Source organism: Tiliqua scincoides, chromosome 10, assembly GCF_035046505.1.
Source record: "Tiliqua scincoides isolate rTilSci1 chromosome 10, rTilSci1.hap2, whole genome shotgun sequence".
Classification (NCBI taxonomy): Eukaryota; Metazoa; Chordata; class Lepidosauria; order Squamata; family Scincidae; genus Tiliqua; species Tiliqua scincoides.
Window position 1 is genome coordinate 1,841,850 of NC_089830.1, and position 24,604 is coordinate 1,866,453.

The following is a 24,604-nucleotide window of genomic DNA, read 5'->3' on the forward strand; positions in this document are numbered from 1 at the left end:
TCCAGCCCTGAAAATATGAGAAATATTTCAACACACATGGTTTGGCTCAAAAACACACCAACAATGAGTCAGCTTCACCCATCAAGCGCTCAGAGCAGGAGAGGACAATCATCACAAATTTCATCACTTTTCTGCATAGTCACAGGATGTTAACACAACAGGATCTTGGGTTTTGAAGACAACAGTTGGGAGGGCTTGTCACATAAGCCTCCTAGCAACACACAGGAAGCAGACTTGGTTAAAGAACTAGCAGTTGTGCTCAGGGTACAAAAAGGGCCTTTCCCCTTGGTTCGCTTCTCCTCTTCCTGCCACAAAACAGCTGCTACTAACTGGAGTAAGCTGCAAGTGGCTCTCTCTCTTTGTTTACCATGGCTCTGCCACATTGGTCGCAAAAGAATCTCCACTTCCTGCTCCTTTGCGCATTCTGCAATGGTCACATTCCAGAAGGCACAAGTATGCTGCCCTTTTAAAATCATGCTTCTAGGTCAATGTATTTAGGTTGCATTACTAAGCAAACTTACTTGGAAGTTATGTTCCATTGTGTATAGTGGAACTTACCTCCTGGACACAGGAGCTAGATAGAATTTTAAATTCCAATAACGTTATGTAAACAGAACTTCCTTCTAAACAAGGGTGTTTGTAATCTGGCCACATCTCCTCCCTGCCTAGCTCTGTTGGTATAGGCCCATTCCCCATGGGCAAAGGCAGGATCACGACTGCTACACCTGCAGCGCCTTGCACATTTTAGAACTAAATAAATGCTGCTACAGCATATTATCCCCCAGATAAGCTCCCTTGGCTCAAACTCAAAACACTATAGTCAGCATCAAGTTTGCTTGAAGTCAGATAGAGAAAGCCAAAAGAACAAATTTTGGTGCACAGGTGTACACACACACACACACACACACACACTGCACTCAAAGTTCGGTCATTACACATGCTGCTGTTGTCTGTCATCCTTCATATCTGAACCTTCCTTTATGCCATTTCTCAACATTGCAGCCTGCCTGGAGATAAAGCAGATTCCCTCATAGCTGTCCCAGTTCTCCAAAATGCCTTTTGCTTTCAAGGTTGCTGCTATGGCAGTATCTGCACACCAAGGCACCAGTTCTGCAGAACCTAGTGGAAACTGCAGGTTCAAGTCAGGCATGGCATCTCTCCCCCACCCCGCAACTTCTGGGAACAGAACAGCTTCCCAAACTTGCACTCAGTTCAATTTTCAAAATGCTTTAAAATGGCACAAGCCTCAGACAGTCATGGAAGGCAAGGTAATTTCTTCTGTATGTATGAAAGGGACACAGCAGAAAGCCAGGCCATCTAACCCTGAGACCCAAACTCTTAAGCTGAAAGAACACAAGCAGGGAAATGGAAATATGGGACTCCCTCATATTTTAACCATGGTTAAGACTCCCTTTACTTTTACAGCATGAGATCATCCCATGCCTTTATAAGGCTTAACATCACCTACCTTGACCATGGCTAACACTAGATAGGTTTCCCTTTTATACAAGGATTGGTTTGCAAACCATGGCTGAGAGAGAAACCTTGTTAGCACAGATATGCTCTTTAACCATGAACAATGAGGTGGGCAGTATTCACATTCGAGGGAGAGCACGATCCTGTGGTCTACTCTGAATCTCATTGTTGATAGGGCACTTTGCACTGGTCCACAGCGTACTACAGCAATCCATTTGCTTATTAGCCCCTCCAGTCTGCTGTTGGGCACAACACCAGATTCCCATGCAAGAGGAAAAAGACTATCTAGCTATCTCATACTAGTACTACTACTCATACAGCAACTACAGCCTCCAGCCAGGAGCTGGCAATACTGCCCGTTCCTCTCCTTCCATTCCAATCTGCTTCCCTCATCCTTGCCAGGAAGCTCAAGATGGATTTGCACAAGAAAAAACATGGTTTTTTTCAAGATGCAAGCAAGAACCATTGAATAATGGAAAATTGATTTAGCTCCAAGATGGGCAGCCTCGATCACACCCTCTATCATATCTCACATATTCTCTTATACATTCCGACCTGCTCTCTTAGGTCATCTGAAGGGACACTCCTTCAAGTGCCGCCTTTATCCCAAGTTAGAGGGATGGTGGCGAGCCTTCTCTGTAGTGATGCCACAACTATGGAATTCCCTAATAGGGGGAACTGAAAACTACCTCCTCCCTCATGGTATTTCAGTGAGGGCTCAAAAAGTTTTTGTTCTGTATAGCATTTGGATGATGGGTCCTTGTCTGTCCCATGTCACTAAAGCAGTTCTTGGGTTATAAATAGTTGCCCTACTCCAAATTTGTTGTTGGCTTTATGATTTCAATTATTGTTTTATATATTGTACATTTTTAGTCTTGAATTGTAAGCTTCCTTGAGCATTTGCTCCAGAATAGGAAAGGCAGGATATAAATCTTTAAATAAATAAATACCCTAGTGTTTATCAAAGAGTACACTCTTAGCTTAAAATTGCAGTTGGGTTCCTTGGGGGGAACTAACTCTCAGCCTCAGCAACTTCTGAGCACCGACAGCACAGAAGGACCTCCAAAACGTCTCCAGCCCAACCCCTCCTCGAAAAGAGCCACGGTTGGCCACTCCCAGCTGTGTTATCTGCCCTCAGAGAAGCCCACCTAGATTGACTCCCCCTGCCCCAGGAGGCCAATCTCTATAATCTCAACTGTATGAGACTGTTGAGGGTGTCAAGGTATTCTAAGAGAGGTCCCTGACACAGGAAAATGGAGTTGGTGAGTGAGCCCAAAAAGTCATCTAGCCCAGTAGCCTTTCCAGTTAGACACTTCCTGGAAGAAATCTTGCCGGTAGGGCATGAAGCCGACAGTCCTTTCCTTGGCCTGCTACCAGTACTCAGCACTCAGAACCTCCATGTTCAATCTACGAGTAGCTGTTGCATCTAGAGTCCAGTCCTATGGTCTCCGACGCTGCACTCACAGTGCCAACGCTGGGTGTTGCAAAACCGCCATAAGGCACTTTGCCGCTGGTGGGGGACGACGACACAGCACCGGTGGAGATACCCATGCCAGTCGATGCTGAGCCTCTGCGCCAGCAGGATGCCAAAGATGAGTGCTGGCCTGTGACTGTCCCCGCTGGGTGAGGGAAGGTTTTTTTGGCGTGGGGGGAAAGGGGAAGGTGGGGAGGGGCAAAGTGGGTGGAGGGCAGGCAGGCCAGGATGAGGATGACGGCAGAGGCTGCCACCAAACCCTGTCCCGTCCCGTCCCCCAAGCCTCAGAGACCAACACAGGTCTCCTCAGTTTTGTACCAGCTCACTAGCTGGTGTAGGTTCAAGTAGAACCATCAGGACTGCCAGAGTTTTGTACAGGATAAGAGAATCAATGTTCCCTTACCCTGAGGAGTCCTCCAGCAGCTGCTCTGGCCCTGCAGGATACAGTGGCAGCCAATTCTGCACCACTGTACTGTGCAGCATCAGGGTAGAATAGAATTGGGCTGCCCATTTCCATCTGCTGCCAGAACAGGGCAAAGCCCTGACTACAGGATTATATGTTGGCAACCTTCAGTCTCGAAAGGCTCTGGTATCACGCTCTGAAAGGTGGTTCTGGAACAGTGTCTAGTGTGGCTGAAAAGGCCAATTCGGGAGGGACAATCCCTTCCACACCGGGAGCAAGTGCACTCTGTCCCTGCTCTGTCTCCCTGGCTATGGGCCTTTACCTCTTAGCCTCAGACTGTTGGCCAAGTGTCTCTTCAAACTGGGAAAGGCCATGCTGCACAGCCTGCCTCCAAGCGGGCCGCTCAGAGGCCAGGGTTTCCCACTTGTTGAGGTCCACTCCTAAGGCCTTCAGATCCCTCTTGCAGATGTCCTTGTATCGCAGCTATGGTCTACCTGTAGGGCACTTTCCAGGATTACACATATTTTTACTCCATCTCAAATCAGGAAAAGCCACCATTACCTCCTCCCCCTCCAGTTCTCTCCTGCATCTACACCATCACAGTGGATCACTACTCTCCATCCCCCTTATTTGGGAGAATGCAAACCAGACCATAAAATGCTTCACAGGGAGAGAACAGATGTGCTAGAGGAAAAAGGGGGAGGACACCCAGATTACTCAGGCAAGAAGGCCAAGTGGTACACCACACTGGAAGAAAATCGGAAGCCAGGGTGCTGGTTAATCTGCCCTGAGGGAGACAGCCTTCCTGGCCCCAATGACCAAGCTACCCAGTCATCCCAAGGGAAATTTAAATGAAGCTCATTTCCACACTCAATTTAGCTGGCCTGGAGCTGTTTCAGTGTTGTGCTGGAGACTATTGAGTTGGAGAGACACACACTTCTGGGAGCGTTAAGGCTGTCTTAGGCTTCCTCATGAGGGATAACAAGGCAATGCTGAATCTCTGAAACTAGACAAGGCAGGGCAAAACTGATGCCATTTTTTTGAATCTGAACCCCAAATCCATATAAAACCACCATAAATTTTGGAAAAAAGTAAGTTTTTCTGACCCTCAATTTTGCAGGCCTGTGTTGAAGTGCACGGATATCAATAACACAACATTTGTATCATGCTTTCTGAGCGGGCAAAACACTTCGCACATGCATTATTTTGATGGTACTCTCATAACAACCCTGAGATCCGTGGTGTAGCTAGGGGGTGCAGGGGGTGCAACTGCATTGGGCAACAAGCCTTAGGGAGGCAACAAGCTGAGCTTGACACTAGTGGCCAAAATTGCATAAACTTTGGTATGTACGAATAATACCATCATGTTATATATCTTTGGAAAGTTAATTTAATCCAGAATTCAATGAAACAAACCACATTGGAATATCTGTATTCTATCAAAAGCTATGGACAATTAACCTGAAAATGAAGTCCAGCATCCTGTTACTCCCACAGTGGCCAGTCAGATGCCTTTAGGACACCCACACCGAGGGAGAGGACACAACCTGTCCCACCACTGCTCTTGAGCAACTGACATTCACACGTAACTGCCACAGCATGCTTGAGGTCACAATTCACATGAGCCTCTTTGGCCTCACTATCACTGTGCAAACACATTACGAATGTGCCCAACACATTGTAAAGGCAGGTTGCAAGTCAACATAAGAACATAAGAACATAAGAACAGCCCCACTGGATCAGGCCATAGGCCCATCTAGTCCAGCTTCCTGTATCTCACAGCGGCCCACCAAATGCCCCAGGGAGCACACCTGACAACAAGAGACCTGCAAGGCTTCCTGGGAATTGTAGTTTAAGAACATAAGAACAGCCCCACTGGATCAGGCCAGAGGCCCATCTAGTCCAGCTTCCTGTATCTCACAGCGGCCCACCAAATGCCCCAGGGAGCACACCAGACAACAAGAAGACCTGCAAGGCTTCCTGGGAATTGTAGTTAAGAACATAAGAACAGCCCCACTGGATCAGGCCATAGGCCCATCTAGTCCAGCTTCCTGTATCTCACAGCGGCCCACCAAATGCCCCAGGGAGCACACCAGATAACAAGAGACCTGCAAGGCCTCCTGGGAATTGCAGTTAAGAACATAAGAACAGCCCCACTGGATCAGGCCACAGGCCCATCTCGTCCAGCTTCCTGTATCTCACAGCGGCCCACCAAATGCCCCAGGGAGCACACCAGATAACAAGAGACCTGCAAGGCCTCCTGGGAATTGCAGTTAAGAACATAAGAACAGCCCCACTGGATCAGGCCACAGGCCCATCTCGTCCAGCTTCCTGTATCTCACAGCGGCCCACCAAATGCCCCAGGGAGCACCCCAGATCACAAGAGACCTGCAAGGCCTCCTGGGAATTGTAGTTAAGAACATAAGAACAGCCCCATTGGATCAGGCCACAGGCCCATCTCGTCCAGCTTCCTGTATCTCACAGCGGCCCACCAAATGCCCCAGGGAGCACACCAGATAACAAGAGACCTGCAAGGCCTCCTGGGAATTGCAGTTAAGAACATAAGAACAGCCCCACTGGATCAGGCCACAGGCCCATCTCGTCCAGCTTCCTGTATCTCACAGCGGCCCACCAAATGCCCCAGGGAGCACACCAGATCACAAGAGACCTGCAAGGCCTCCTGGGAATTGTAGTTAAGAACATAAGAACAGCCCCATTGGATCAGGCCATAGGCCCATCTAGTCCAGCTTCCTGTATCTCACAGCGGCCCACCAAATGCCCCAGGGAGCACACCAGATAACAAGAGACCTCATCCTGGTGCTCTCCCCTACATCTGGCATTCTGACTTAACCCATTCCTAAAATCAGGAGGTTGCGCATACACATCATGGCTTGTACCCCATAATGGATTTTTCCTCCAGAAACTCATCCAATCCCCTTTTAAAGGCGTCTAGGCTAGACGCCAGCACCACATCCTGTGGCAAGGAATTCCACAGACCGACCACGCGCTGAGTAAAGAAATAAAGAAATAAACCTTGTTTGCCTGTATTAAATCCTCCAAGGAACAGACCAGAACTGCTGACAAAGGAACTTCAGGGTTCCCTGATCAGTCTGAAAACCACTGATCCATCTGGTTATCAACCACAGGACTTCCTCCCATTTAATCTTTTCACAGCTGTTTACTCCTCAACCCCTGCTTTTTGAAATATTACCCTTAATTGTATAAATCTCCCAGGTCCTTCAGCAGTTTGCATTTTAACTGCTGAGGCGTGACATGGTTTATGGTTCATTTTGAGCTTCCTACTCCAATTTTACATTAATTATGCCACCAAGACCGCTCGCTGTCCTTACAGGCTACTGAAAAAGCAACATGTTGGCAGGGCAGAGAGGGTATTAACACTCGAGAGCGTTTTAGAAACAGACTGTAGAAAAGTGTCACAAATGGCAGGACCATCAATCTTGATTAATCCAGGAGTCATCTTAGAAAAGGGATCCAGCATTCAAGTGAGAGAAGACTAGCTTAGGCTGTGCAGGGAGTCGGCGGCTCCAAAACGCGCAAGAAAGCATTTCAGATGACGTAAGGAGACTCAGTGAGCAACTGGCCTTTTCAGAGGAACAGGAAGCTGGCAAGGCTGCAAGGCAGACAGATCACGAGAAACCAAAATAAAGCTTTCAGTAAAATTGCAGTCTCTCTCTCCAAAAGGGTGATATTGAGAATGAACTTTGCTGAGAAGGTAGTGCAAGAACTGCCTAGTCAGTTGAAAAAAGTAGAACTTTGTTTTCTATAAACAGTCTATACTGAATCAGAACCAGCCCATGCCAGGGGTAGCCGGTTCACTTTGCTTTGTCTCCGCAACTGGTAATTCAGTGACTCTAAACCTGGAGTTTCTCTTTAACCGGAGCCTTTCTTAAGCCATGTAAACTAGAGGCCATTGCAACCTCTTGTTTCAATGAGCTCCATACATCATTTGCACTTTTAGAAGTACAGTCTGCCCTTGGAATCCGCAGGGGTTCCACTCCCAGAACCCCTGTGGATGCCAAAAATCTGTGAGTTGACTTATCCTGTGGAAAACAGGATCCATGGGTGGGCCCATAGAGGACCTCTGTACATGATCAGAGGTGTGGGGAGGCTGTGTGCAGACTCCCTGTGTCTCAGAAGGCCTGTTGGAGGCCTCTAAGAAGCATTCCCGGTTTTTCAAAAAAACTGGAAGTGCATCTTAGAGGCCTCCAACAGGCCCTACAAGATGTGAGGGGGGCTGCATACTGCAGTTGCTTGTAGCAAATCTCTTCCAGGCTATGAGGTAGAGAAACTTTATACAAAAGTTGGTTCTTCCCATCCCCCAACAAATGACAAATATGTCTGAACAGGCAGGCAAATGCTTTGTCAGATGTCCTTAACCACCTGGCTATGTTGTCAGCTGTGGAGGTTAACAGGACAATAGTCCTGCATCACATGATTAAGGACATGCCCAGGACTTCAATCTAATTTTGCTCTTACACATTTTGCTTCTCTCTTTAAAAAAAAATAGAATCAAGTTGGTCACACGTGACAAGCAAAGGGACCAGGGATGGAAGTGTTTATAAATGGAAATGCTTGGTTCTCTCACGGCCCTTTTAGGCTTTCAGTGTCATCACAGAACACCTCCTCAGTGGGGAAGGGGCCTAATAGGACTCCAAAGTTCAGTGACCTTATTTGTAATAATGCCCCAAAGTAAAAGTCCATCTCTGCTCATCTAAAAGTATTCAAAGGGCACCAAGTGAGGCCAAGATCCAAAGAGGATCTAAAGTGCAACCAAGGGTTTGGTTTGTGAAAGGTTGAGCAGTTGGAGATGTGGTTTGTGGTGCAACCCTGATGGCTGCTCGTTGAGAAGCAAAAGCGCAAAGCTGCCTTGGCCTCTGCAAGTTGCAAAGTTATTTGGATCATGGCCTATGCACTATGCACCAGTCCAATGCGATACACACAGTGAAAGGGGAAAACCTAAATGAGGAAATCGAGCAAAGCAACTCAAAACTCCAGGCAGCCAACAACCACTGGGTTCCTCCTGCCCAGGAAAACTTCAAAGTGCCTGAGTCCTCCTTTTAGAAGCAGGCATAGCAGTAAGAGTTAAGCCCAAACAGCTCTTGTTTGAACTAGGTGTAGGCGGAGCGGAGCGGCAGAACAGTGCTTCCTCGACACATTTATGGTCTTAAAAAAAATGGCAGCAGACTCCCAAGTACAAATTGTGTTGAACTATGCAATACAACAGAGACCCTCAACTTTAAGAGGTTTTATTTATATTACTCTTGTCCTTAAAGTTGTCTGAGCCTCAGCATCATGAAAGCCACCTATGTGCCACCTAATTCTGCCATCCAGACACTTAATGGGACCAACGCCAAACATACAAACCCACAAGCAGGAAGCACGTGTGCCCCAGGAAGACATCTGCAAAGCAAAACAGAACAACTCAACAACAACAACTCAAACCCACGGGCCGTGATCAGTTAGAGAACGCAAAAGTGCTCCCTTTCAACTGGATGGGAAAGAAAAAGAGTGTTCTCACTTCCAGCTATGGCAACCAGCCAGACCATGATCTATCACTTCCAAAGAGACTTCCTGAAATGGATGGGGGGGGGCACGTCTTGAATCAACCTTCCTGAGAATTTTTACACAGGCCCTGGAAGCCCCAGGAGCTTTGAGAAAAACACAAACCGGGTCTGCTCTCCCCGTGTCCTTGTTGTCTCTGACCTTTGAGATAGGGCATTTTCCAACTCTTCTGCAAACATGAGAGCTAGAAACTTGTAACATTTCCGAACAAGAAGATGGGACGCTTGGGAGCTTGAGCCTGGGAGGAACCTAACCTAGACTGCACAAGGGGTGTAACTGCCCCTTGCCATGCTGAACATTTTTTTTAATCCCACACCTGCCAAAGCTCACCCCATCTACAGCTGCCTTGCCATATGACCTGGTCTTATCAACGCGCCAGCAGGGTGCATTCCCAATGTGTCGTCTCTAGGTACAGCGCTTATAAATACAACCAGGTCTGTCAATTTGCCCACTTGATGCCATTATATAACCCAACTGCATGCAGCACCCCCTTAGTTATACATGGCTCCCCCACAAAAAAAAAGTCAGTAGCCCGCATTCTCTTCCTTTCACCACCTCTGAATGTTCTAAGTACAGTACAAAGGACTGTTTTCACCACCTGTTAGCATTTTTTCCCTTGCCTGATTTGGGAAGACACTGCCTGCATGCACACCACCCCCGTGCCCCCCCACACACAGAGCCCAAGCATTTTTGACAAAGGAACCGCAGTATGCACCCGTTGCATAAAAGAAGATTCTCAACCTATTACAACCCCACACAATTAATAAAGACAACCTGAAATTCACAGCTCTCGCTGCTGGAAGCAATATATTGGGTTTCAGTAGTACGAGCAGTGATGCATTTGTGTGCATGTTTTAACTGAACACCAGCAAACAAGGACATTACCATCCTCCAGCAGACAACAGTGGCTCAATCTTATCACATCCACCCTTCCCCTCTACTCCAACTGCCTCCATAGGAAACGACCGAGCTCCGAGCATCCTTTCCCCCCCCCACCACATTCCCACAATATGTTCATCGGTACCGCATGTTACCTTTTGCCTGACAGTCTGCACAGAATTTGTTCTCCTCTTCCAGCAGCAGATTGGCAAGGACTGCCTGGTACCTGTCCACATCCCGGACTGATTTGCCCGTCATTGTAGATAAGAAATGGCTTCGCAGAATGCAGAAAAAGGAAAAAAAAAAAAAGGAAGAAAAGGACACCCTTTCCTTCCTTCGTTCTCTAAGACAGGACTCTCCAAGTTCCTTCACCTTGCACCCCACCCCACCACCCCAAAGTTTAACCCACACCCTTGTACATAACTGAGACTCTGCTCTTAAGAAATAACTGCCTTACTGCACCCAATTCAACTTCCTCTTTTGCCTGACCCAAAAAGGCCTTCTGCAACATACAGCTGGGGTCACCCCCCCCCCAACGCTCACACAGTTAAGCCCTCCAAGGGTCTACCCATTGGAGACACACCTTGGAAAGGGGGCTAACCCAAGCCACAGGCTATGAAGACGGGGCTACAACTCTAAGCCTCCCTGCATCTACACAACATCCTCCCGGCACTTCCCAGAACAGAAGGCTCCAGTTAGTTCAAACTCCCCCACCCTTGCTAAGCTGCTGCCAGACAACCAACCACCCCCTCCTCAATTTCCTAAGCAGCCTAGTAGAATATACTTACCCAGATGGGCACCCACTTCTCCAGAGAAGGCAGAGAGAAGGAGCTTCTACAGACCCCAAGACCCTCACCAGACCTAGGCCAGCCAAGGGGAGTGGAGGCTCAGTCACCCCCCCAAAAAACAAGTCAAGAGGCAGATTCACCCAGGACCTGACACCCCATCCTCTTACATCATGGCCGAGGTCATTCCCCCCTCCTTGGGGTGGGGGGCAGAGGCAACAAAAGGGCCCCCTATTTCTCTCCTCCTTTGGGGGCACAGGCAACAATAGCCCCCCCTTACAGGACCTGCCAAGGGGGTGGGGATTTTAGGCAGGTTGGGGGCCACACCTGTGTGACCCCCAAAAAGCAAATGGGGGGCCCCAGAGCAAGACCAAATGAGGGTCTACCTGTCCCACTGTCCCCCCACAGACTACCAGCCCCCGCAACAGACTACCAGCCCTCCATTGACTACCAGACCCCCAACAAGCCCCCCACAGACTATCAGCCCCCAACAATCACCCCCCAATAGACTACCAGCCCCCCACAGACTACTAGCCCCCCCACAGTGTACCAGCCCCCCCACAGACTTAGGGACTGCCCCCCTCAAAAACTATTCCCCTCCACCAAAAGCACTCTCGGCCCCTCCCCCTCTGCAGCTCTAAAGGGGGGAGAAAAGGTCATAGGGGTGCTGTGGGGAGAGGCAGGGAAAAGAGACTGCGCATGCGCGACCGCGTCTCCAGGTAGCAGAGCCCAACACCTGCCCCTCCCACCTCCAGGCAAGTGGCGCGCGCGCCCGCACACTTCCTCTTTCCGGCGAACAGAGGGGGGCGGAGCTTGCTGGGCAGGCCCCGCCCACTCCGATCTCCCTCTCTTGTGCGCGCGCGACTCTTTTCCTCCGTCTCCTAGATCCCCACCCCCTGCCCTCCCTTGATTCGCTGGCGAGGCTGCACGGCGACGGCCGGCTCCCCAAGAGCGGAGAGCCAATCAGAGGAAGGGAAGGGAGTGGGCGGGGCGGGGCTGCGGTGAAAGGGGCGGGGCGTGTGTGAGCCATGAATGGAGGAATGAATGAATGAATGGAGAGAAGGATGAATGGGCAGGCGGGGCGGAAGAGGGTCACGTGGGAAGGGAATGGCGGGGGGAGGGGTGGTCCCCGCACCATGATTCTATATATTTTTTTTTATTAAATATCTAATTTTATAAATATATATAATATGTATGTATTTATTTATTTATTATGTAATTATATATAAAACATTTATTTATTCATTTATTCAATTAAAATTTATTCAACGTTTATTACAAACATTTATATATGTAATCTTATATATAAATAGATACCTAAATTTATATGTGTGTGTGTGTGTATATAAATATATATAGATAATCTTTGTTAAATTATATATAGATTAGTGTTTCTCAAACTATTGGTCTCAAACTGTGACTCAGGACCCACTAAGAGCCCAAACCTATCCAATTTTCCAGTGCCAGTGCAGCCGTACCAATGGGGTATGCACTGCATCCTGTGGTGGAGAGACAGTCACAGAGGCCTCCTTAAGGGATGGGAATATTTGTTCCCTTACCATGGGGCTGCATTGCAGCTGCACCTGTGCTGGAAAATTGGATAGGATTGGGCCCTAAGTGGGTCACGAGTCCCTGAAAAATCATTTCACTTTTTTTTTATTTTTGGTTTCTGTTCTTTAATCTGTAAGACTTGATGCTACCCTGGTATGTGACTGGTATGGTATGGTATTCTAGGGGGATAAGAATAGGCCCTCAGTTTGGCTGTACTTGTCGTAAGAAACGACTAAACAGCCACCCACCGGGTAGATGGGACTCGTTAGCCTGGGAAGGCAGCTCATCTGAGAAAAGGAAAACTCCCAAACCTCCACTGCCTTGTGGCCACATCCAGTTATGGAAAAGGCTTCAGGAGTCAACCTCGAGGCAAAATCCGGAGCCGGAGTCCTTGAGGCAGTTCATGGCTGAACGCAGTCATGTTCTGGCAACTCCTGCGACGCCGCTGGAACCAACCGTATTGGCTTCTGCCTTTCCATTGGACCATTTCAGCGACGTGGAGAGGGGGGATTTGCTGCCTGGGTAACAGTCTACCCTGCATACCTACTTTACCCAGGCTTCACGCACTGGAGAGGACACTGTTCCAGAACCACTATTCAGAGCATGATATCATAGTCTTCCAAGACTGAAGGATGCCAACAATGGTATGTGACTGCACTTGGGGAAATGTGACAGATCTGTACTTTTAACAGGCTACTATGTATATTCTTTTAACAGTGACAGTAAATGGAACTTACTCCTGGGTAAGTGTGGGTAGGATTGCAGCCTAGGATTGTGAAAAATTTTCCTGCTTGATGATGTCACTTACATCACCCTTTGTAAATAATAAATAAATGTAAAATAAATGTGGAGATATCCTAGGGTTCCTCCCCATCCTCCTCCTTTCCCCGCCACTTGATTCAGCCACTTCCTGCAGAGTCAGGGCCCAATCCTATCCAATTTTCCAGCACGATGCAGGCGCAATGCAGCTCTGATGTAAGAGAACGAATACTCCCTTTCTATGAGGAGGCCTCCATGACTGCCCCCCTCTTGCAGGATGCAGTGCACGCCCCATTAGCATGGCTGCATCAGGGCTGGAAAATTGGATAGGATTAGGCCCTCAGACCCCTGTTTTCTCAGTATTGCCTGCACTGGCTGGCAGTGGCTCTCTCTGGGTTTTTCTGATTGGGCTTTCCAAACCCTCCCTGGAGATGCTTTCAGGGGCCAGCCTCAGCACAGGAAGGTGTAGACAGGGCCCATGACAGCAGGGTGTAGGGGGATAAATTGTACCTGGGTCCTGGGTCTGAAAGGTGGTTTGGAAACCAAAGGAGGGGGCTTGCCACAGGAACTCCTTGCCACAGGATGTGATGATGGCATCTGGCCTGGATGCCTTTAAAAGGGGATTGGACAAATTTCTGGAGGAAGAATCCATCATGGGTTACAAGCCATGATGTGTATGTGCAACTTCCTATTTTAGAAATGGGTTGTCAGAATGCCTGATACAGGGGAGGGCACAAGGATGCAGTTCTCTTGTGTGCTCCCTGGGGCATTTGGAGGGCCGCTGTGAGATACAGAAAGCTGGACGATGGGCCTATGGCCTGATCCAGTGGGGCTGTTCTTATGTTCTTAACTACAATTCCCAGGAAGCCTTGCAGGTCTCTTGTTATCTGGTGTGCTCCCTGGGGCATTTGGTGGGCCGCTGTGAGATACAGGAAGCTGGACTAGATGGGCCTATGGCCTGATCCAGCGGGGCTGTTCTTATGTTCTTAACTACAATTCCCAGGAGGCCTTGCAGGTCTCTTGTTATCTGGTGTGCTCCCTGGGGCATTTGGTGGGCCGCTGTGAGATACAGGAAGCTGGACTAGATGGGCCTATGGCCTGATCCAGCGGGGCTGTTCTTATGTTCTTAACTACAATTCCCAGGAGGCCTTGCAGGTCTCTTGTTATCTGGTGTGCTCCCTGGGGCATTTGGTGGGCCGCTGTGAGATACAGGAAGCTGGACTAGATGGGCCTATGGCCTGATCCAGCGGGGCTGTTCTTATGTTCTTAACTACAATTCCCAGGAGGCCTTGCAGGTCTCTTGTTATCTGGTGTGCTCCCTGGGGCATTTGGAGGGCCGCTGTGAGATACAGAAAGCTGGACGATGGGCCTGTGGCCTGATCCAGTGGGACTGTTCTTATGCTCTTATGGGGCTGAAAATTTCCTGGGATTTTATGTTTTCTGATCTCACCAGACTCGGGGAGGGGGGTGGGTGGAGGGAGTTAAATTGTACCTGGGCCTAGGGTCAAAAAGAAGGGCCTGGGGTGGCCAAAGAGGGGAGCCAGAAATTTCCTGGGATCCTACATTTTCTGATCTCACCAGGTCCCATGAGAAGGGTGTGCAGGGTATAAATTTTACTCAGGCCCAAGGTCAAAAAGGGGGCCCAGGAGCCAAAAGAGGAGTCCCAGAAATTTCCTCTGATCTCAGCTGGCCTTGTGGAGAGCAAAAGGTGTTGGCTGGGCCAACTGGGTGGCCAGGTCTAGCAGGCAAGTAGACCTGGGCTCCAGAGACCTGTCTGGCTGTTGTCACCCTCTCCCTGTCCATTTGGTGTCCTTCCCTCCCCCTTTGGGAAGGGACCCAAAAGATACTTTGGGCCCACTGATAAAATTACTGGTAGTCTTGGAGACCCTGCTTGTCGGTAAAGCAGCTACCACGTTTCCCAGACTCACAAAGAGACTCACAAACAAGAAGCTGATGGAACATACAAAGATCCAGGTCTACAGAGCTTGCGTCCTGAGTACACTTCTGTACTGCAGTGAGTCATGGACTCTCCGCTCACAACAGGAGAGGAAACTGAGCGCTTTCCACACGCGCTGCCTCCGACGCATTCTCGGCATCACCTGGCAGGACAAAGTTCCAAACAACACAGTCCTGGAACGTGCTGGAATCCCTAGCATGTATGCACTGCTGAAACAGAGACGCCTGCGTTGGCTCGGTCATGTCATGAGAACGGATGATGGCCGGATCCCAAAGGATCTCCTCTATGGTGAACTCTTGCAAGGAAAGCGCCCTACAGGTAGACCACAGCTGCGATACAAGGACATCTGCAAGAGGGATCTGAAGGCCTTAGGAGTGGACCTCAACAAGTGGGAAACCCTGGCCTCTGAGCAGCCCGCTTGGAGGCAGGCTGTGCAGCATGGCCTTTTCCAGTTTGAAGAGACACTTGGCCAACAGTCTGAGGCAAAGAGGCAAAGAAGGAAGGCCCACAGCCAGGGAGACAGACCAGGGACAGACTGCACTTGCTCCCAGTGTGGAAGGGATTGTCACTCCCGAATTGGCCTTTTCAGCCACACTAGACGCTGTTCCAGAACCACCTTTCAGAGCGCGATACCAGAGTCTTCCGAGACTGAAGGTTGCCAACAGTCTTGGAGACCCTGCTTGTGGTCTCCTTATGTGCATGTGGCCCTCCTCGGTGCTCTCTGTTTGTCTTCACAACTCCCAGTCCAGAAAACCATCACCACCACACCGCTCTCCTCTTCTGCTCAGTTATCTCTTTTTCAAATCCATGGAGTGAGAGCAGGAAGAGGAGGAGGAGAAGTGGCAGCAGTTGCACCACCAGAGGGGGGGGGTATCATTTGCCAGGCTGCCTCAGACTGCCAGGGGGTCTAGGAACCTGGATTCTGTCCAGATCAGGAGCACCCTTTCTGGTTTCAGGGTGAATGAGAGAGAGAGAGAGAGAGAGAGGTGCAGGCAGTTTTTTCTAGTATTGATCCATATTAGAACCAATTCCCCAGCTGTAGTAGCGAGACTAGAACCAATGGGAAATCGGATAGGAAGGCGTGGACTTTTTCACAGCACCATCTTATACATGTTTACTCAGAAGTCCCACTATGTGCAATGGGGCTTGCACCCAGGTCTGCATAGGACTGCAGCCACAAAAGTCTTCCTAAGGCAGAATCTTAAGTCAAAGATTGGAGGGGGGGGGGTAGACTATGCTGTGGGGAAAAGGCATAGCAGTAGCCTGGGGTTGACCCAAGATTTCTGGGGCCACACCAAGTTCTGCCAAAGGGGGGAAGAGCGGGGTGAGGGCACCACCTGAGGAGGGACTCAGGCTGAAAGGGCTCAGACTATGCCCGTGCAAGGAGAAGGGTAGCTCCTGGTCTTATCCCAGGTGTTAGGAGAGCTGGCCGCGGACAGGAGGAGGAGCCTGGGTTGGATGGATGGACCCATTTCAGGCTGACTGAGCCAGGCACTTCTTATATGTTCGTAATAGACATAGACGTGGTGGATTTGAACAAGGATGAGGTGTGTGTGTGTGTGTGTAAAAGCCTTCTAACCACCAGAGGTCTCGTTTTGAGCTGCTAATTGGGGTAATTAGGAAGTGACACTACATGAAATGTGAGCATCACAACAGCAGTGTCAAAAGGGAGGTGGTAGAGAAGAGTTTGTCTGCTTATAGTTGCCTAGGAGATATTTCAGATGGCTGGCGGCTTGGAGTGTCTTCAAGCGATATGCTGTCTGTCTGTCTGTCACTCAGTGTGTGTGTGTGTGTGTGTGTGTGTGTGTGTGTGTGTGTGTGTGATAACAATGTGCCCAGCTCACAATATGGAAATATCCCAAGATGCCCAGTTCACCCATAAGGCTCTTCCCTGACCAAAAAGCTATCCCTCTCAGAGAACCAGCTAGCTGTGATATTACGCCTCCAAGGGTGAACAGGAAGGTCCTAGACAAGGGCAATCAACAAACGAGGATAAAAAGGTTAGGGTAAAAGGGATGAGTCAGAGTGCCAGATCCCCTCTAACGGATATCTCTGTAAACAAACTGCCGATGTGTATTGAATTGCCATCCTCAGATCAACATCCTGTACTGATAACATGCCGAATGTTGTTTTGGGCGTCTGCCTGTATGTTATTTTTCCCTATAAAACCTGCATGATTGCAATCCTTCTGGGTCTTCCAAGGATGTGGAGGTCCCGTTTGCAAACAGTAAACGTTAAGAAGTTGTTTGAATTCTCCTGTCGCCTGTTTGATTGCCTCTCCAAAATCCAAAGAACCGCGTGTGTGTGTTCATTCGGGGTCATGTGTGTGTGTAAGGTTTATATGCTGTCCTTGCCCTCCCCAACACAACACCCGGTGTTTATTGACATACAATAAAATGGTAAAAAGATACAAAGACAGAAAGCAGGTGAAAAGTGGAAGCCAGCAAACAATCCCCTAGAATGCTTAACATGCAGCAGCACCAATAATGACAATGATATGATTATTAACAACCTAAAAACAGCATCAAGAGCATCCCATTGCAACTAGTAAAGAATGGGAATGCCTGACCCCAGACAGCTCCTAGAATCAACTCCCACGGCAAATCCCACAACCGGTTGCAGTCCATCATAGTGGGGAGAGGAAGAAGGTTTGACAATGTGCCTTCTGAGAATAAGTAAGGCAGCTGGGCTAGAAACACCATCAAGATGGCCTAGGAGGAGTGGGGCAGTTTGGGGGGGGGGCTGAGGGAGCCAGCCTAGCAGAGCTAAGCAGGCTGCTGGCTCCAGGCTTGGGAACTGACCAGAACTCCTTGGTCTTCGGGATGGGGTGCCTCAGAAGGCTATTTTGTTGGCCTGGGCGGGAGAAGCCCCCTCCCTGCTGGAGGGGTCTTTGGGAGACTCTGAGGCCCATCTGGCTGCACCCACCTGTGTGGGGAGGGGGCACGTTACCTGACCATCTGCCCTGCCAGCCCCACCACTAAGTTAAAGAACGAATATGTCGTTCTTTTATAAAATAAAAAAGCCAGCAATAAACAAAAGGCCAGCTGTGTATCCAAACCAGTATGACAGTGGGAAAGCCAACCAAAAAAGAAAGGTTGATCCGGTGCTCCTGGATCCCTGTGAAAACAGGTATGGAGTATAAGAAATGAAGTGGGCTAGACAGTGGCCAGGGAACTTCCAACTTTCCTGGATGACACTGATGGCCCTGATCATTTTCTGTTTGGTTTTAGGGCTGATTTGGGTTTTAGGGCTGGTCTCGATGGACCTCTTAGTGGCTTTGGTTGCTGTCGACCGCTGTATCTCCTGAGTTGCCCAGTGGGGACTGGAACTGGGGAGGCCTTGGATCCTGGTCTCTGTTCGTGCCAGTCTGGCCGGTCCCAGGGGTAGAGCTGGAGGCTACTGCCTGACCTGTTGGCTTCTGGCCTGTGGGGTCCTGTCAGGTTCTGTCTTTTCCTCCATGCTTTGCACAACTGTGCAAAACCATTGGGAGAGGTTGTCTGAGGGTTTGAGGTGCAATGTCATCAGGATGCTGACACCCATCTCTTTCCTCTCTTTTCTAGTTAGTTAGATAGATAACCTAGAAATAAATATTTTACTTATTAATAATAAATAAATAATTGGGGTCCCGCGCTCCCAAGGCTTCTAGAGACCGAACATATAGTGGCGCGTTGACATTTGCTTGACTCCCCCTAGGAGTAGAGTTCAAGGGCTGTTCCCCCAAACCTTTACAGTCATTCCAGGGTAGCCAGGAAAATGGAGAGCAAGATGTGCAGTTAGGGACTTCCAGGCCAGACAAAAGGCTGAAACTGGGTTCACACGTAGGACACACCAGTTATAATATCTGAGAAAATCAGAAAATGTGACCTTTTAATTTGGGAGTATGAAGATTCGCCACAGGTTAGCATTCCAGCTAACGATTTTCTTCTGCAAACCAGGCAAGGGTGCTTGAAAAGTTGTTTGGTTTTTTTCCCCTAATGCAGGGGTGTCCAAACTTTTTGGCAGGAGGGCCACATCATCTCTCTGACACTGTGTTGGGGGCTGAATTAATTTACATTTCAAATGTGAATAAATTTACATAAATGAATATATTAGAGATGCAACTTGTATGAATGAATGGAGATCTTGCAAATAGCTCAAGGCCTATAAAAGTCCTTGCACATAGCAAGGCTAGACTTTCCTTCACTGCCATTGCTGCATCACAGATGTGAAACAGCAAGCAGTGGAGAGAACACTTGTCCCACAGCTCATGCAAGAGCTCAAACAGTCATCTTCACGCTGAGATCAGTTGCGTCAGGCCAGCATGGGTTCCAGCAAGTCTTCGGAGGGCCAGGTGCTCATTGGAGACTGGGGGCTCCCCGCGGGCCGAATTGTGAGTCCCTGAGGGCCGCAAGTGGCCCCCGGGCCGGGGTTTGGGCACCCCTGCCCTAATGTTTCAAAAACCTTTTGCAGCCCACCAAAAATTGACTCATGACTAACCGATGGGTCCCAACCCACATTTTGGGAGACACTGGAGTCGTGGGTTCACAATATCTTCTGAATCAGATTGTAGTGTCCCCTGGAAGGAGCAGCTCTGGGAGTACTCCTGGACCTAGATTGTTCCTGGATGATCAGAAGGCCACTGTGGCCAGGCCTATCTGTACCCAGCTTTGGTCAAGGTGACAGTTGGCACCCTTCCTGACAAAGACAGATCTTCCCAGTCGAATCTTCCTTCCAAGCCACCTAAACCTCCGTCCCAGCTAACTTGTGGCAGTTGTGAGACGCTGCACTTTGTGAAACTTTTTGCAATCCTTCCGGTCCTCTTTGGGGCTGTCAGAGCCAGGTGAAACTCACCTTAGGGATGGCTGTACCGGCTCAGCGTGCACTTTGGATTGCATTGTAAGTGTGAAGAAGTAGAAAGGGTTAAACTCTTCCTTCTCCCCGGCTGCAACCTGGATTCAAACTGCTCTCCACAGCTATATTTGGAAAAAGAGAAAAACCAACAACAACAAACTGTTTGTGAATTCTCACGTACCATTTCATCTGGTCCTGACTCTGGGCACCCATCTTGTGCTGTGCTCTCCTCTTCATTCAGATGCTGTGTATCCCACTGTATCTTTTTCCACTGGCAAATGCTGATTATCTGGGTAGAGTCTTTCCCATGGTCTAGCAGGGGACGATGCTAATGGGCTGGACATCTAGAATAATTTCCCCTTCACTGGGACCTGCACAAATTGCGTCCTTTAGCAAATTCCCTCTTGTCTCATATGTCAGTGGGCAGGGAGGGGAGTTCCCGGCCCATTCCTCTATTCCTCCTCCTTTGCAAAATGCTTCATATTAATGACTTACTATTTCTTCTCCTCCCCTTCATCTCTCTCTGCTCCTGTTGGAACTGCGGACTTATTCATTCGAAGGCTGGCCGGCCCCACATTTCATCCAGCCTAGCCCAGAGCCCTGAATATGGCCAGGATCTTCAGTAACCTAAAGTTCTGCCTTCTCTTCCAAGCCATCTTGTCATTGGCACAGCCTGTAAGTCCCTTAATTTAATATTGTGCCCTTTGAAAAGTTGCAAGATTCGGAGGTTTGCAAGAGGGTTTCTTACTGATTCAAAAGGGGGCTGAGAAGTGGGTTGTTGCAGCGGGGGTGTTTGGAGAGAAATCACTTTGGGATCAGTGGATTGACAAACAACCTTTGGATATTTTGGAAAAAAAAAATCCTTTTCTTGCAATTCTGAAATGAGTGGTGGCACTTTTGCTCAAGGCTGTTTGACAGAGTTGATTTGGGTTTTTTTTTTTTTTTTAGTGGAAGATTTTTAGATGGGGCTTGAGATTTCTTTTCCTTTTGCTGCTAGGCCTCTGCCAAGCATGCCATGTCTGCCATGGGGTTGTGGATATGCCTGGAGATGAGATTTCAGGCACCTTCAAAGGATGTCTCTGTTTTATCTGGGAATAGAAAGTGACAGATAAAAAAGAAAGCCTTAATCCGGAGGTATCTGGACATTTTATTTTTTTTTCGGAGTGGGGGGGAGGAAATAATCTTTAGATTGTTTAGAACAAAATATAAAATTTTAGATCTCACATTTGGGGTCAAGAAGATACCAAAGATTAGGATGCATCTGCCACAATCTCCCATCCACTGACCCTATCTTCTGATGGCAAAATACGTTGGGTGAGAATCAGTGGCGTACCTAGAGATATTTGGCTCCATTTTGCTCCCACCACCCGGAATGACTCCGAAGGGAAGGGGGAGGGGCGGTTTGCACACTGCGAAGAGGCTCCCTGCAAAACTTAGTCTTTGCACCCCCCTCCAGCTACGCCACTTACGAGGATATTTGACTGATGACCTGTGCAATAGAACTTTTGCAATAGAACTGGCAATAGAACTTTTGACTGGCAAAGGAGCTTTTTGCTTTTTGTTTCCAGAGAAAATCAGGATTAATTTTGGAAGAATCAACCTTTCTCAGCTGTGGACTGTTAGAAGGAAGAAAAAAAGAAAAGGAATGTTTTTGCAGTGTTGGGGTAGAGGAAAAGCACAGTCCTTGTTCTGCCCAAAACTGGAATAAGGATGTCCAGTCCTATAGGGTGAGGGATAGCAGCTCACCTACCCTGTCTACAACTTTGTCCTGGTTTGGAAAGGGGACTCAGGATCTGAACACGGGGTGGCTGTTTCTGAGGGACAAAGGCAGCTATTCATTCAGTGGATTCTTTCAGGAAACCTCCCTCCCCAGTGACCGGAAAGCTGGTACTTTATATGTTCTGTTCTGCGCTTATACATAACTCGGGACTGTTCCAAAACTAAAAAGTCACCTTTCATTTAAACAGAATGTAAAAAAAATCATGCTAGATGACTCGTACATGCAATGGGACAGTTTGATTTCAGTTCTGAGGCTTGCTGGGATTTTTACTAGATTGTAAGACTAAGTTTACGTATATTTTGTAAAAGTATTTATGATATTTTATGATTCGTCGCAATGAAACCATGAAACAATACTGACAATGGAACAGCTTCATTTTATTCCAAAGACCTTCCAGCTCTTCATAGAGTTTATCATTTCCTCCCCAAGCCCTTAATGAGGGCATGATCCTGCCGAATTTGAGCACTTCAAACTGCCACTGATTACAATGAAGGATTTTAAAATATATGCTTAACTCTCTTTGGTTAAAACCAATGGACTGGATTACTTTATGTAGCTCTGACTGTCCAAATTGCTTCTTGTATTTTATTTCAGCAGTCTTTGTACTAAGCAAGGAAGGGAGGTCAGTGTGACTGTGCCCATATTGAGGGCTGAGATTGAGAGAAAAGAGAGAGTCTCTCCAGGTTTGCTTGAGTTCATGGCAGAGACTAAATTGACTGGAGAACATCTTGATTCTCAGCTCCATCTTTTAACTGTTGTAAATTTCAGTAATTTAATAATTAGCTCTGCAGTAACCCTGCACTGATGTACCCATTCTGCAGATGGAAAACTGAGGCAGAGAGAGTGATTTGCTGATAGTCACACAAGAGATCCCTTGCAGAGGCTGGAATTTTGTTCTAATTCCTTCTCTGTGTTTTTTTGGACTACACCACCTACTCTCCGATCTGATTTTGGGCTGGTACTTTGTCCCCAAATTCAAACTTACTGCTCAGCCTGTCTTGGACAGATACTGTGGGGAAAATGTAGGGCAACTCCCTATAGCCTACTGCATGGCTATAAGTATTTATTTGTATCACAATCAGTGCAAGTGGTGTACACAAAGGAAAAATGACAGGTTCCTGCCCCAAGAAGCTTACAGTCTGGAAACCAGCAGCTTCTTGTTTAGCAAGGAGGTAATTCACTTGGACTGGCTTAGTGGTTACAATCACCTTTTGAGAGAGAGAGAGAGAGAGAGAGAGAGAGAGAGAGAGAGTGTTTCAAATGAATTTTGAGTACCTAATTCCTGGTTTTTCAACAATTTCTCTTTGTTCACTCAGTGTAGGTTAACACAATGCTACATCTGTGTACTAAACACATATTCAACCTGCCTTTGAAATTAAGGGACTAGATTTCTTGCCTTGCTGTGCCTTTTAGAGCTCCATTCCACCACTCACCCACTTTAAATGCAACATTCTTGGAAGTATAATGTCTTTAGCTTCTAACTTGATTAATCAACACTTTCAGAAAATGCTGTTCACCCCTGTTTCTCAAGTTGAAAGCACAGTATGGAAGCTTAAACAAGATGACCAAGGTTCAGCAAAAAGCCTGTTGCGGAGTTAGGATTTTGTTCCTGATTATCAGATTTCAGACATTTAGCTGAGCTGATGGATGCAGCTGTCCTCTTAAGCATCTATGGAGTGTCTACTGACTTATTTGTTCAGTGGTCACAAGGGCCTCATTTTCTTTTCTACAGAAAAGAGACAGTGACTAAAAGAGTCGTTGACAGGGCTGTTGACTCCCATCTCCTAACAACCACCTCTACCCACTAGCCTCTCCACAGATCAATTTTCAGAAGTATTCCCAAATCGCCCAAGCAATCCAACCAAGCTGTAGAGAAAATATTTATTGCAAGGCCAAAATATTTATTTCAGGGTGTGACACTGACACCCTGCCTCCACACTCTTATGCCCCAGAAAGAGGAGATCAGAGCTAAGGAAAGGGATTCCTAGTGGCATTCAAACGGATTTTTCAGCATTTGTATCTTACTCCAAGAACCTGAGGCCAATTATCTCATGTTATCCTCACAAAAACCTACTGAGGTCAGTTAGATTGAGAGGTGGTGGTGCCCAAGGTTATCCAGTGATTTTCCTGCCTAAGTGAGGATTCGAACCCAAGTCTCAGTGAGGCACCTCCAAGCAAGTAACTTTGTCTTTCTTCTGTCTGCTTTCCTTAGCAAGGTCCACCAGGAGAACCTGGACCACGAGGCCCCCCAGGTCCTCCAGGGCTGCCTGGAGCTGATGGCATTGATGTGAGTACATAGCTTGGCTTGGGAACCTGAGCGGCAGCTTCAGGGGTACAAAGGAGGGCATTGTAAGCCAGAGGGAAGTGTTGCAGTACCCACCTGAGGGGCCTAGAGGGGGCCAGTGGGTTGATCATTGCATCTCCCAGATCCCTTGCACCTGAAAAATCCCATGTTGCAGACACAGAGTCTATCAGGATCGAAGCCTCCCTGAGGCTCCTGCGTGGATTTTTCTTATCAAATCAGTGTCTCTGCAGCAAACAGGAGCTGCTGCTCTCCTCCAGGAGTGGGAAGGTTCATCCATTGGCTTTTCCTGGGGGAGTTGGGAAGGCTTCTGTTAGTGTGTGACCCTTTTTGTTGTTGGTTGGCAAGGGGACAGGAAGAGACCAGGGAAAGTGAAGTGATGGGGAAGTATCAAAAGAGGTTCACGGTGATGTAAAGAAAAATCTGCCATAATCCCATGGGGACAGAAAAATAATCCCATGGGGACAGAAAAATCTGTCATAATCCCATGGGGTGGGAGGTGGAGTCCAGGGTGACCCATACGGCTGCCTGAGGCAGTTGCCTCTGGCCGCGGATTGGCAAGGGGTGCTCGCTCTGTCTGCCCACCTGCCTCCACCATTCTTCCTCCCGGTCCTCAGATCAGAGAAGGAAGAAGAGGGAGCAGAAGACAACGTGTGGAACAGTGATGAGCGGAGGGCTAGAGTGTCTCTGGAGGAAGTGCATTGGAGACACTTTGGCCCACCACTCCGTCTCCTCCATGCTTCTTTTCTGCTCCCTCTTCCTTTTCTAATCCAGGTGGTGGGAGGAGGAAGAGGAATGAAGGTGGCACCTGGCATATCTCCTGAC

The 24,604-nt window shown here is 48.3% G+C and overlaps 2 protein-coding genes across 2 annotated transcripts in view; one reads left to right on the forward strand and one right to left on the reverse strand.

The window, feature by feature from the left end:
- The window catches only part of SMAP2 (small ArfGAP2), a 44,575-nt gene extending 33,550 nt beyond the window's left edge, over window positions 1–11,025 (reverse strand). The window contains exons 1-2 of the mRNA XM_066638399.1: window positions 10,604–11,025; window positions 9,971–10,089 (exon numbers count right to left, since the gene is read on the reverse strand). Of these exons, the coding sequence (XP_066494496.1) occupies window positions 9,971–10,073 (103 nt within the window). The 5' untranslated portion in view covers window positions 10,074–10,089; window positions 10,604–11,025. The remainder of the gene's footprint in view (window positions 1–9,970; window positions 10,090–10,603) is intronic.
- Window positions 11,026–20,303: 9,278 nt separating this feature from the next.
- COL9A2 (collagen type IX alpha 2 chain) overlaps window positions 20,304–24,604 on the forward strand; it is a 51,122-nt gene continuing 46,821 nt past the window's right edge. The window contains exons 1-2 of the mRNA XM_066638716.1: window positions 20,304–20,372; window positions 23,690–23,764. Coding sequence (XP_066494813.1) covers window positions 20,304–20,372; window positions 23,690–23,764 — 144 coding nt within the window. The remainder of the gene's footprint in view (window positions 20,373–23,689; window positions 23,765–24,604) is intronic.